Source organism: Chelmon rostratus, chromosome 21, assembly GCF_017976325.1.
Source record: "Chelmon rostratus isolate fCheRos1 chromosome 21, fCheRos1.pri, whole genome shotgun sequence".
Taxonomy (NCBI): domain Eukaryota; kingdom Metazoa; phylum Chordata; class Actinopteri; order Chaetodontiformes; family Chaetodontidae; genus Chelmon; species Chelmon rostratus.
The window spans coordinates 19,289,666-19,304,383 of NC_055678.1; the positions used below are offsets into that span (position 1 = coordinate 19,289,666).

General features: G+C 41.7%; 1 protein-coding gene across 3 annotated transcripts; it reads right to left on the minus strand.

The window, feature by feature from the left end:
• Positions 1 to 398: 398 nt before the first annotated feature.
• tdrkh (tudor and KH domain containing) lies at positions 399 to 13,227 on the minus strand. Of its 3 annotated transcripts, none has more exons than XM_041963410.1 (14): positions 13,196 to 13,227; positions 9,766 to 9,926; positions 9,519 to 9,610; positions 7,653 to 7,854; positions 6,661 to 6,800; positions 5,795 to 6,116; positions 5,508 to 5,674; positions 4,647 to 4,822; positions 3,947 to 4,011; positions 3,621 to 3,772; positions 3,424 to 3,534; positions 2,163 to 2,217; positions 1,111 to 1,192; positions 399 to 1,012 (listed from the first exon to the last, which is right to left on the minus strand). In XM_041963410.1, exons 2-13 carry the CDS (start codon positions 9,893 to 9,895, stop codon positions 1,137 to 1,139), a joined length of 1,668 nt encoding a protein of 555 aa, XP_041819344.1. In that variant the 5' UTR covers positions 9,896 to 9,926; positions 13,196 to 13,227; the 3' UTR covers positions 399 to 1,012; positions 1,111 to 1,136. The 3 variants fall into 3 exon arrangements, 2 of the variants coding, with proteins under 2 accessions (XP_041819344.1, XP_041819345.1); XM_041963411.1 differs by lacking the exon at positions 13,196 to 13,227 and adding an exon at positions 12,050 to 13,101; XR_006007902.1 differs by lacking the exons at positions 399 to 1,012; positions 1,111 to 1,192 and having other exon boundaries at positions 3,424 to 3,547.
• Between the last annotated feature and the right edge of the window lie 1,491 nt (positions 13,228 to 14,718).

Here is a 14,718-nt window from a genome sequence, read left to right on the forward strand (position 1 = left end):
GTGATTGGTCAAATCGGAATGGAGGTCATCGACCCACACAGAAACAAAACAGTGGACTGTAATAGAAATGAATGAATGGCCTCTTCAGTTAAAGAATAGAGTAACACATCTCCTTATCACACCTGAGTCAAACCAACACCAATGTAAACGGAGAGAATACTCATTGTAAAACTAGCTGTTTTACATTAAAGTCACTTGTTTCAGTTTCATACTGCTTAGTTAGATGCATATAAGGACTTCTAGCAATTCAGATTTATACTGAAGGAAGAATTTATGCTTCTCTAAGTACCTGGTGAAGACAGCATTGGGGGAAATTATCATCATTTTTTATACAATGCTCCTCATTATCCACTTTTATTTTGAAATATACATTCATGGCATGAACAGCATTTCAAAGCAAAAGACCAAACAATTCTTGTGACATAAAATAAATCCTTTATTATATATAGTGCAGTCTACTACATCTCTGAAGACGAGCTACCACTTTCCTCTGTCCTTAATTAATGATACAGTAGATGCCACATTTTTATACTGAACACAATCTGAGGACCACATTCAATAACACCATATGGCCATTTCCAAAATATAATAACTTGTGAAGCTCAATATATAGGCCTTTAAATCTTAATACACATACAAGTAAAGAGAAAATCTAGACACTGTTAGCTAACCAGCTGCTTTCTGGTTCCAGTGACTCGTATCACAGTGCTTTTCAGAAATAATACTGGCATTCTGTTTTTGTTCCTCTCTGCAATTCTTGAACACAAAATAGTTAACACAGTAACAACACAAATAAGCAAAGTGGCATTAGTAACAACAGAACAGCATAAAGCAAAACATAAGAATCCATCTTGTACAGAAGTAACAACAAGAAAGCAAATATGGCTGGAAGAACTGCCGCTTGTCAAGTAGGTAAGGCTTCAATGAGGATTTATGCGGTTGAGTTTGGGTCGGACAAGCAAATGTCCCCTTCATCTCATTTGAACTGATGCTGAGGAGTGGATGGTCAGCGCTGGAAGATAATAGGAGAGGTCATTACTTTTACAGACAGTTCATAATTTATGGAATGTTAAAACTCTGTCAATCAGTCATCAAGCCAGGAAACAATACCTTTACATGTATGTGCGTCTTTGGTCTCAAAGGAGCTCGTCCTCTATGACATCATCAACGCTTCCTGAGATTGAGGCAGCTTCTGAGGCACAAAAGGAAACACTCTAATTATTGGTTATTCCACAATCAATATTCCAACAACTTGAACAACTGGGCTGTCTTTTTTATCCACCACAGTGCAAAAGGTTGATAGAGAATACCAATATAATGAATTCCATAAGTAACACCAACTGAAATGTGTCGCTTTCACAAGTACCGAAAGCTGGTATTGAACTCTAACTCAAATTCTTTGGCTTGTTTTATTAAAGCTGCATTCATCCGTTATATAACTATGTTTATTGTTTGGTGCTGGAAACCGGGTTGATGAGAGCTGTGAGACTGAACCACCAATAAGAATGCAGGCCTTAAAACCAAAACAATGAGCTAAGAGATGCTAAAACACTCCATAGAGGTGAAGGAACTGCAGAACTGTATACAATTTATTAATATAAAACCTCTACTTGCACCGTTACTCAAGTAGCAGATTTGCCTTACTTTAATGTATTTGAGGGATATACTTTTGACAACCAGCTGTTATTTTAATTACAGGCTCCAGTATTTGAGTTCCAGTGCCACCCATAAGGAGTCAGAGGAAAAACATCTAGAAGCTTGTAGCATCATTAACATGAAGACTTGAGGCCGTCACTGCCGCTTTAAAGACACTTTGGCCAAGTACTAAGTGAGGGGTCTGAATACTTACATAAATGTGATATTTCAGTCTCCAAAAACCTGTTTTTTTTTTTGTCTTTTGGAGTATTGTGTGTAAACTGATGAGAAACAAATGAACTGAATTCATTTTAAGAGGAGTCTAAAACATAACTATATGTGATAAAACTTGAGGAGGTGTGAAAACTATTTGTACACGCTGCAGATGGCACTGATGATGCCCGCTCAGACGACCAAACTTCACGTTGTTGCCAAGCACCTTTAATCATCACCTCCCCTAAAAACAACAGTAATACATGCAAGGAGAGACTCTGCACTGATCCAGTCGCTCCGTTTGCTGTACTCACCTGATAAGCTGATACAGGAGAGACTTAGCTCTGATGATGCTCCGATCACGTCATCCTACGGGGGCACAAGAACTCAAGATGTAAGACTGTTCGAGATATGTAAATAAGCATTTTGCAGTAACATGTAGGCTATGTTGTGTTTGGTAATTAAAAAAATCTAAAATCTTGCAAGAATCTCATTTTTGGTTTCTTAAACTTTCTTCAAATTGTTCAGTCCAATTTTAAAACAATATATTAGCCCATGTAATCCCTATCCTTTATTTAAGATTATTTACCAACTTATTATTTAACATTAAGTTATCCTTATTTTCAGAAAACATACAGTTAAGTGACTGTACTGTGTCCTGTATCATAAGTATTTGTAACAAAACAAACCGCTTGAAAATGTTGGTCAGTGAGTTATGATGATTGTGGGAATTGGTGTTGGAAGTATGGACTCAGCTGGGAACATGATTTTCAAAGGCACAATAGAAGCAACAATAGTGAAGCGCCATCGACTCACCTCCCACACAAACTCATCTCACAAACAAGCGTCTCTAGCTGCGTCCACACTGGTATGTTTTCATATTAAAACAGAGTTTTAAATCGAAATGATCTCTGTCCAGATGAGCGTTTTAGCATTGTTTCAGACTGTCTCACGTGCACTGCAAAGCTGTACCACATGAGTCCGACTGCTGCAATTTCATTCATAGCACAGGCCAATTTTTCATAGCCCATTCATGGTGTACTTTATGGCCCTGCTTCACGAGAAAGAAAAGTGTCCCTATAGTGTCCCTGGAGTCTAGAGTAAAACACCTTTTACTGTGACAAGAATGAACATCTTGTTTTAAGGTAGTAAAGATCCAGTGTGTAGGATTTAATAGCATCTAGTGGTGAGGTTACAGAATGCAATCAACTAAATACTCCTGACTTACCCTCCACTACAGTGGCCACTAAAAACACACTACTAGAATCAACGCACTACAATCAGTGTTTGGTTTGTCCATTCTGGGCTATAGTAGTAACATGGCAGTGCAAGATGGCGAGCTCCATGGAAGAGGACCTGCTCCCCCTGTGGCAATAAAGATTCTATTCTAAGGTAGTGAAAACACAACTATTCTTACACAGTAATGAAATCATAATTAGGAATATGATACTCAATTTCTGCTACATTCTGCTGATAGAGCCACCTAAATCTTACACACTGGACCTTGAAACAAGAGTATTTTCGTCACCAGTGTTAATGAGGCCAATAAAAATCACAGTGTGTGCAGTGACTCACAAGCATCCTCTGCAGACTGCCAAGATTGTCTCCCTCAGTCCTCCTGTTCACCACTTCCTGGAAGCTGACAGCGTGGCCAAGCCGTATGAGCTCCTCACCAATATCTACAGCCTAGGAGAGACAACTATTTTACAAGATGAGCGGATAGGATGAGAAACAAACCCACCCGATAACTAAGGTATAAAATGCCAGCTGACCTTGCCGTCACTGTTGTCATAGAGCTTGACACTGGGCCAGGAGGAGATCTCAGAGTGAGAGTAGCTGCAGAGTTTGGCCTGCAGGGGTCTCCAGGAGGCACAGTATGTGAGCTGCTCAAACTCATCAAGGGCCGCCTCAGTCCACACCTCTCCTGAGAAACCGGAGGACAGTTTAGAATATGCATTCATAATACTTGAAGAAAAAAAAAGGACAAAATCAGGGAGTGTTCCACTGAGCTTTCAGAATAATGCACAACATTTTCAGCTTTTTCTTTTATAGTTAGTTATATGCCTGTGTGATGAAGTTATCAAGACAAGAGCTTTACCTTTTGGTCTCACTCCTGCTAAATTGCACTCAATAGCTTGGAATGGCAAGCTGAGGAAGTCACTCCTGAAATGTTAATGCGGGCAAAGCAAAAACTGTTAATAACATAGCTGAAACATCTTGCAACTGATGCCACATACGATAATACGCACTCAGCATCTGCATTACGGAGGACCAGAACCAGAACCCTGAGTTCCCGCCTAAGCTCCCTTAACGGTACATGTCAACAAGTTTGAGTCACTTGAATTTCTCATATGTCATATACTCATATACAAAATTATCCAAGACTTGATGAAATGTAACACAAAGAGGCCAGCAACGACAGAGAGGTTTGGTAAAAGAGAGAAACTTAGGTGCAGAAGGCGTATGGTTGTATTCTTCTGTTGTGACATAAGAAAAAAAAGTGTATTTAGGTGTCTGTAAGGGTATATTGTTGTTTATTAGACTAATTAATTAATCTAATGAACTCATCGATCACGCAACACTACATGGGATCCACAGGGTGAGGACTGCAGCAAGCTCTGAGGTACATATTACACAAGACCCAACAAAAACTAAAACTGACCTTTATTTTGAAAAGTATCATTCTGAGGTGCAGGACGGTGGCTAAATGGTCTGCCAAAGCAAACATCAAATGAAGGCCAGCAGGTGGCCAGCATGGCTCTGCAACTTTGCCAGATGCCAAATGGAATTTGTTCTACCTCATACGGCAGAGGCTGTCTCTGGGCAGCTCCCCGTTGTCGCCGAAGTCAACATAGTAGAGGTCCACCAGTCCAGAGCCCAGGACTCCCAGCACTCTGGCCCTGTTCCACGTCCCGTGGTCTCGGTAGGGAGCAGCCACAATGTCCCCCACCACAATGGTCTCCACCCTCTGCTCCTAGAGGATAGAACAGAGGAGTTACACACTGGTTTCTAACTGTTGGCCACCCTCAGACAAAGCTGAGACAACTGCAGGCTCACAGGTCCACAACACAGGCAGATCAGTGTATGAATGAGGGTGGGACATTCTGAGCCTCAGTACTGGAGAGAAAAAAAGATTGCACAACACTGAAAATGTCAATATTAATGGATATGAAACTCCTAATATTAATCGATTCAGTTGCTATGGGTATAAAAGTACCTCAACTGCCTCCATGTGTCACAGCAGCCCCTTTTACAGGCAGAAAATGTTGAAAATGGCAGAAATGTTGCCTAGTTACCCTGCCTCGCCGTTCTGTATACAACACATGAACACGGAGGGGGGCACATTGTTGTTCTGCCTTTAAGCCGACAGCGGTGGTATTAGACAGAGTCAAATCGATGTCTGTGTACAACCCTGACTGCTGTGTAAAACATCAATAAAAACAGAAAAGCAACTATTTGCAATCGGCCACATTGCAGGCTCTCTGGGTAAAAAGGGCTTGTGTTGATAAGTGGACCAGGCTACAATAACTCACTTCCTGTTGGTTTGGAAGACCAGCATGCACCTGTCCTTTTCAGCGCTCCCTATTCCGCTTTACCATCCCATGACCCCCGAGGAGGTGCCTCACAGTTTAAAAATCGACAATAGGAGTTGTCCTTACAGTGGGGTTGTCACTGTTGTAGAAGCGGTTCATCTCTTCGATCAGTTTGTCCAGCTGCAGGGAGCGAACCCCCAGGATCTGGATCCAGAAGTGGTTTGGGTTCTCAAAAGCAGAAACATAAACCTCGAGATGTTCATCAGGCTGGAAGCTCAGGTCTGGACTGGGAACTGGACGACACAGAAAGAAATACAATCTTTGTATGATATGACGATGTTCAAGGTCAGATTATAGTGAGGCGGCTGCAGCGTGGAAAGCCTTTTTGAGGCTCAATTATAGCGAAAACTCACTTTCAAACTTGGAAATTTCGGAGAGAGAGTCTGTGGAGAAACTCTCCTCCTCCTGCTTGTTGTCTGTGTTGGTGATTTCCAGCTCCTCCGTCGTGTCTAGCATGTCCTCTGGTTCTCCTGTGGTCCCATTGGCGTGGATAAGCCCATTTTTCTCTGCCTGGGGGTAGGGACCGTTGTTGTTCAAGCCCACTGGTGCTTCAGTCTCTGTGCTGTCGGGCCTCTGGTTCAAAGCAGTGTGGCCACGTTTCTGCCGCAGGGCAGACGACTGTGAGATCTTTGTCCTCACCATCATGTCCTCTCTGACTTTCTCTAGAATTAGCTCCTGCAAACAGATCGTAAAGGTGGAGTTACATTTATTCTCAATAGCATGCTTAAATAAAAGGCCTGACCACACATGGGTAGTCTAAATGAGTGAATCTTACTCACCAGGCCTGCATGATAAAAGGAAAATCTGCTGTGTGTGATAACATTGATGAATACTGCCATGATGATATGACTTATGTGTATATTAGCTATACATTTCTCATGTCTTTCTGCTTTAATAGGTACACTGCTAACACAGACCTCCAAACACTGAGCAGCTTGCAACCTCACAATAAGGAAATCAAATAATTTACTACAAACATGCAGCCAAAATGTATGCATACTGCAAATGACTTTAGAGTTTATAAGGTACGTCTGAACGCACCATGGAGTCCCTGTCTCTGTGTTAAACCCCAACACAGACAGCTTCCAAATGCAAAATGCTGTTGAGTCTCAGCATACTTATTTCATCACATGACTATTTTTTTTACCAACACTAACCCACTGGTGTGGCAGATAACTTCATGAGGATGAAAATAAGATTTATTGGTCAGTACTATTACCTTTGCCTGTTTCACCTCCTGTCTGGATCCTGTGATAGTCACGGTGCCCTTTGCACTGGGACTGTGCGTCTTCTCCTTGGAACAAGCCACTTTGGCCCCCGTGGTCCTGGTGATCAGTTTCAAGCTCTCCCCACCACGGCCTGCAACACACGCACATGCACAGGCACCAGGGTTAGGCTAACAGTATATCGGCCCAAATCCAGCCCTCTATGAAAAACACAAACTACATACAGTCTCCCCATCTTTGCCATGATTTCTACCAAATAACACAGTGGAGATGATTAATACAACACTGGCTGTTTAGAAGAAGCATTTACCAAACAAACAGTGACTGTATCCTGCTAACAAGTATTGTGTGTGTATTACAAGCCTGTTATATTTTACTCTGTGCAACAGAACTCAATTGTTGTCCAAAAATAAAAAAATAAAAATAAGTCAGTAAGCTCTGCTGCAAAATGAATCTCGAATCAGCATAAAAATATTTTTGGGACACTTAGAACAAGTGTAAAACACAACATCTGACATGTTATCATGTTAGCATTTGTGTATTTATACATCCAGCAGACACAGAGTAACAACATTAGCATTCATTTGGAGTTGTGCTTCTGGCAATCTGATGGATGTCAAATATTCACCACAGAGTCTTCACCACCTGTTTGGTGCTGAGCTGGCAGAGTATAATCAGGGATTTCAGAATCTTTTATGCTGAAAGCAGCAGCCCAGTAATTCAAAACAATGACCTAAAAGAGGCTAAAAAGCTCCACAGAGCTGAGGGGAACTCTGTGAGCTCTCTGTAGGTTCATCACTACATGTACAAGGCACACCTTTGACACTACCAATTGATCCATTGCTAATATATTGATTAGTGCAGCAGGAGCAAATACATGCTATCAGCAACTTCAATCAAAAAACATCAGCCTACAGCATCAGTTCTGAGGAAAGTGAGTACGGTCTACAGATCGACCTGATCATCCTCATCATTTGGAAGCTACCTATTATACGTCCGAAGGCGGTCTGAGGAACCTCCAAAGCCTCGGCCACTGGTTCACAGTCAGTGACCAGGTTCTCCAGGACGCACTGGGCCAGCAAGACCTGCTCTTTCGAGCCCTGCAGCAGGAAACATACAGCCGTCTTACATCCAGGCTCCCCTGAGTCTGACAAAACCCTCACATGAGCTCCAGACTTTTGGGTCACCTGAGGGAAAAAGAGCCAGCAGGAGAACAGAGAATTAGGCTGTCTGAATCACTGAATAACCACACTTTTTAAGACTTGCTTGATATGGCTAGATTTTTGTGAGGTTTTGATTCGTGAAATTAGAACGTTTTTAAAAAATATGCCTGAGTGAAATATGTATCAGCTGTTAACTGTATACCAACACTACCTGTGCACAACACAACAGATTCTCTCGAAATGATTGAAAGATATTCCACAAATGAACTTTTGACAAGGCACACCTGTTGACTGAAACCCATCCCAGGTGACTAGTTCATGAAGCTGGTTCAGAGAGTGACAACAGTGTGCAAAGCTGACATGAAGGCAAACAGTGGCTACAGTATAAAACACACTTCAGTTCACTTTCATAGTTTTGGTGTGTTTAGTATTCATCTACAATGCAGAAAATAATAAAAATAAAGGAAACCACTGAATGAGAAGGTTTTTGAACTTTTGCCGGGTACAAATACATGGAACCACAGAGACCACATCAAATCTCCATGGAGATAAAATTAGATTGAACTTTGAACTCCATCAGGAAACTGGGTCTTCTTGATGCAGCAGAAAATAGAATAGGGCTAAAAATAAGACAATGGGATGAGTGAAAAGGACAGGTCAAACAAGGACAACAACCTATTGTATGAATCAAATCAGAAGTGACATTTCTAAATGGAGACTCTAAGGATAGAGCCGTTCAGACTGTTAGGCCCTTTGAGGCAAATTTGTGATTTTGATCTACACAAGCAAATTGATTTGACTTGACTGGGTGATTTAGCCATTAGTCATTTGACAGAAAATTAATCAGCAACTGTTTGATAATGAAATGATCATTTCAGTCATTTGTCAAGAAAAAAACGTCAATGTTAGTCCATCCTATATGAAATTAACTTGACTTCTCTTTCTCTGCTAGAAACGCAGCATCTCGAGCCAGAACAAAACCAGAGTTGTTGATTGTTGTAACAACAGAAAGACAAGATGGTTTGGAGAGTTTCCTTTGAATTAAGTGTGTTTTATGACATTTTTTTTCTTCTTTATTCTTTATTATTATCACTTTTTGTCTGTTTGCTCTGTCTTTCTTTGTTTTTGTACATGTTCGAAATAAAGGAATCAATCAATGATGAGTCAGCGAGGCAATTAAGCTTGTCTTTGTTCAGTTAGGAGAGAGACTTTCAGTAAGCATATTTCTTTTCTTGAAATTTTGTACACTTTACATTTTGTGAAATGCAGCAAAACCTACAGTGCGCTATGCTACCTCTTGAGGTACAAAGTAGTACTGGCGGGCCAGAGCTAGCTGGTTAGCATGCTACCTTCAGTAGAGATCTCTACAACACAATACAAAGACATCTTTGACGTAAGGTCACAAGCTACTTCTTCACATTCTACTGATAATGTTCATTTTTTGACTCTTTCAAACTAAAATTCTTCCATTTTATGCCCTTAAAGTTCATCTCATGATACATTTCTTATTTGAAAAGGCCCTTTTTCAAGAGTCTGTCAAAGTAATTCTGAATTAGTCATCTAGCTAACATTTCCTCTTCTTTATTTAGCTAACGAGCTAGTTGGGGTTGTGAGCCTGGTCTGTTACTCGGCGTCAAAGTGAAGAGACAGTGTTGACGGCAGCTAAAGTTTGGTGGTGAACTACTCACCATGTCCAAAAACCTGGCCTGGTATCTGGATATGTTCCTATAAACCTCTATAGGAAGTGTCATCTTGGACACCTCGGTGTTGGGCTCCTGACCTGTAAGCAGCAAAACAGACACAACAGCTCGTCACAGAAAAGGTCATCAGAGAATAAACTCTTACAATTTGTCGCGTGTGCGCAATTATATATGATCTTTGTAAAAAAAATGGTTGTTAACTCAAGCACAGTCGCTCTAAACAGGAGATACTCACTGCTGTCGGTGCTACTTATGTGGCGATAGATCATGTAGCCCACTGTGGCCCCGACAGAGAGCCCCGCAGCCAGAGCCACCATTTTGCCTGAGCTCAGGCCGCTCTTGTGACCCTCCTTTACTGCATCCATGACACGCCGTGCACCCAGCGGGATGCTCCACCTAAACGCAAACAAGACGTAAGCCTCCTTCCACTGGCAGCGTTACCGCCTGTGACCGCTCACGATCGTCCTGCAAGTTACTGCACATTTTCTTTGTTCGGCTCTGTTCATCAGCGTCGCCGCGACGCTCACACAACAACACTGAAAATGATCTTCACTGCAGTCAGAATGGATTAGCCGGCGTCACGTACAATCCTCAGCATTCTGTTGGCTCGGTGGGCGACTGTGCAGTCATGCAGCACAAAACGCAAAGCATAAGCCAGCCTGGATTCAAAAGAGGTCAGGTGTTCTCAAACATTTTCATTTTACAGACCACTCATAAGTTTAGATTCTGTCCCACTGACATACACGAGAAGATGCTTGTTAATTATTTCGTTCCATTGATTTGCATAATTGTCTTTGTTACAGCAGAAGGTAGGCGATAGTTGACAATTACAGTTGACAGTTTGGCAAAAACAACTTGAGATTTTTTTCTGTCAAACTAGATAATAAAGTTCAAAGGTCATACTTGACCTTAAAAACAGCATCTGAGAAACAATTTCATCCAGTAATCCATCGTTCTGGGTCTTTCAATCATATCACATGATCTTCATCGGCAGATGGAGTTTGCCCTGTTGTCGTGGAATTGTTAACATTAAAATTTCTATTTTTTTCTGAGCAACTTAATGCCTCTGTTGCTCCATCTGCTGATGAAGACCATGTGATATGACTGAAAAAACAGAACAGCTACTAAATGGACCGTGTGGAGAGAGTGATACTCGCTGTCACAGTAGTGATTCTATAACTGAGATCGTATCAATTAAAGTGAACATCAATTAAAGTGAACTGTAATGTTGTGTCCACACAGAGAGCAAAGATAAATTTTTTGCATAGTGCAATTACATACAAAGTGAATGCAAAGTCACGAACAGATGCAAAGTCCCGGTGGGGTTGAGGGACAGAACCAGCGCTCGCCGTCAGACAGCTGCTGAATGCCAGGGAGCTCTGGAAGAGCGAGTCGGGAGCAGAGCCGGAGCTTGTGGAGGAATAAACACCCAAACTCACACCAGATTCTGCTCTGATCCAGAGCCGTTCACCGGCAGGAAGAGAGCTTGGGGCTTCTTTTTTAAACTTTTGGGATAAAAAAAATTTATTTATTTTCACTCTTGCCTCTTAACCTGTCTGCAGCAGCGAGCCGTGGAGGTGCTGACCTCCACTGTCAGTGCTATGATGTACCGTAATTAGTCTCTCTGTTCATGTTGACTGCTGACGGGAGGGGAAATGTACTTTACTTCATGAAGGTAAATGGGGAGCACTGAGTTCAGCCAGAGGTTGAACTGAACACAAACACTGAGACAGACACACCCTCAGTGCCTTCATTTGCTTAGGGTTAATGTCCAGTAAGGTATTACGTCTGTTTGAGGTAGAGGTGGGCGATCTGAAGATTTTAGATCATGATCGATATTAAAGGAGTCCACAATCTACTTTTCAGGTAAATCATAGAGATTACGGTATTTGATGTCCTTTTACTTCTGTTTCCAAGCCTCGAATAACTTCACTGATTAGCAGAGCCGCGCAAACGTAGTAATGCAAGGTGAAAATTTGCTTTGCTATCTGTGTGAACACGTTATGGAGCTCCCCGAGGGTCCATTAAGGACCCCTGGAGGTTCCAAGACCCCACTTTGAGAACCACTGCAGGAGATTCTTACGATGTAGCCTTTCACTATCTCAGACTACATCACTTGCCAAAATCATTAGCCCGCAATAACGTGCACAAGCAGTCACATACACACAATATAGTCCCCTAAATGATTAAACATTTAGTGTATATAGAGTACATACACACACAGCACGGCGCTTCGAACAAATGCACCAGGCCAAACTGCAGCAGCCCTGACCCTGACTGCCAGACGCAATGCACTGAAAGCTGCTGCACACACTGAATACCATTTACTGTCGCTGGGCGACCTCCAGCCATTCTATTTATCACTGAACACTCTCATCCAATTCTTTGCGAGTCTTTTAACGTCACCCAGCCGAAACTACAACTCACACACTCAAACAGAATGCACTGGAGGTGAGCCAACAGTGAAGAGTATTGGGGCCGAGGAGCACACGGCACCACCATGCAGATGCGTGTCTCACTGGGAGAAGAGGGCTCTGGGGCTGTAGTTGAGAAACACATGGGACTTGGACACTCCAACGTCCATCTCGGAAGAATCGAGACAATAAGACACAAGTCTTCTCCAGTCCCAGCTCTGTTTTTTGTTTACATCCAAGTTCAAGACTACTGACACACAGGTAGAAGGGGAAGAAAGTTTCAGTATTTCAAGTCACTACATGACAGCAACTGGTCAGTCACAGTGTACTTTGATGTCATTGTGTGTAAAGACTTACTTAATATAGTTCTTCACTGGTGAACTGTATTGAGTACCTACCTTAAAACAACAGGATGACTGATCACTCTCTTGAATTTTGCAAAATTGGATCCTGCATACTGCGTGTAGGCTGCAGCCAAGTTACTCTGCGATTTCTTCTGAAGGGATCCTCGCTCAAAAATTGCTATTTAACGCCATGTTTCTTTCTGAAAGGCGTACAAGTATCTAGTAACATAATGTGAGACTTTTCTAAAATTGGCAATGTATTTAGATAATTTCGGCCTTCAACAGATCCGTCAAACAGCACCTCGTGTCAATAACAGTAACGTTACAAATGTCACAGTTCCTAATGCAGCTTGGTACAAAACACGTTGTGTTTTGGGAATAGCTGGATTGTTGATGTACAGCATTTTAGCCTAACAGAAATGAAACAAGTGTTCCTACTAATACGTACAGTCACGTTAATAAACTATATTGGGGAATCAGAAAAACATCCTTAAATGTTGAGATTTTTAAAGGGAGTTTGGTGTCACGTCTCTCGAAACCAATGAAACATCTACGCGACTGGTTAGATAACCTTGGCTTTTTCTCCTCTCTAATGCATATTATTGTGGACCGATTATGTTGTCAACACAGATCCGGAAGCCATTATAACCTCCAACTGACCAGAATATGTTTTCTATTTCTGACGAGCTGTCAAAACGACCGCAAACACACTTTCTCCTCTGAGCTAGCCAAGCTAACATTAGCTAGCTGCGCGTTGACACATGCAAGCAAGTCAAATACTAAGAAACAGGTGACCAAAGGTACTTAGCACGCACGCATACCCTGACAATGCAGCATCTGCATGTTTTTAAGGTCTAACGTAATTTACACTGAACAGTTAAAACATGTAATAATGTATGACACTTACACACAGACCCTCGCGCTCTTTCGAACCGACCCTGTCTGCTCCAGCTGTCAAGCTCGCCGAAAAACGTCTGAAACACACCGGAAACTATTCTTACATTTAGAGTTAAAATACGTGTGTATAAGATTAATAACGATGTGAAACAGCAATGTGGCTACAACCACTGAACAGATCCCTTACTGAACAGCCACTAAATAGACTCGTTACGGAACAACTCGCGCGCTGACATGTGTGGAGCAGAAACGTGACTGCAACTTCATTTACTTTGAAAGGTCAACCGGAAAAAATATGTCTTTATCTTCGTTGCCTTGACAGTTGTGCCCGACGCTCTGTTGGCACCTTCCTCAGCACATCATGCGTGGGACCTGAACTGCCCGGGGGCATCGGATGCGACAGGTTTCTGCACACACTTTATGATGTGCACCTTCACTCCATGCTAACTGCTTAAAGCATCAAACATACCAAAAAAATACGTCTTATTATCAGTGACAATAAAAAGATTTAAAATGTATACAATTTGAAAACAAATTCTAGGGATCACAAGTGCATCGGTCCCACTTAATAAATGTCAAACACTGCAGTGAGCTTGCAGTGAACTACAGTGCTGTACATATGGATGTTCCTGCAAAGAAGCTACAAACTGTAAAACGTGGATGCTTTACACACATATTCAACCCGGCAGCACAGAAGATCTATACAATCAGCACAATTTCAAGGTGGACACCCAGGATCAGTTTCACAATTCAGTATCAGACCAAATGTGAAACATGGTCACAATCTCCCCTTCTGTTCCTGACTTATGGTGTTGAATAATGGCCAGAAAAGCGTTTCTGCACAACATTATGATGCCACAGTGAAGTTGACCTTTGACCTTTAGGATATAAAATGTCATCTTTCATCATTTTACCCTATGAGACAGTTCATCTTTGAGTCCAAGTGGATGTTTGTACCTAATTTTAAGAAATTCCCTTACAGCCTTCCTGAGATGTGGCATTCATGTGAATGAGATTGATGGATGGCCAACCTGAAGTTATAATGCCTCGCTGGCACAAAGGGAAAAAAAACAACGGTCATAATGTATGCAGCAGAGGCCGAGGTATCCTCATTTCTTGTCTCTAATATGGTTCAAGCTCCAAAAACCCTCAATACTAATAGACTCCCTCTCCTCCAGAGCCACATGTGATGTTTTCTTAGACTGAGTATGAAAAATAAAATCAACATGTGCGTAAAGCTGGTGGAGTGTCTCTTTAAAAGCAATTCACTGAAAAAGATCATTTTAAAATCATACACTAATTGAGGGAGAACAAAACATAACTTACTCAAAGTACAACTGTGAACTGCACACAGGAAGTCTGGAGGTCAGATATAAAAAGAACTGAAACCAGAACTGTGTGTGTGTGATGAAAACACAAATGTGTCCCTTGGTTACGCAGATGATAAATGTATTTTTCCTCTCTTCCACCATACTCATCTTCTTGTTTCTTACTGCAATGAATCTTTGTGTGAAACAACATTTTAACACAATC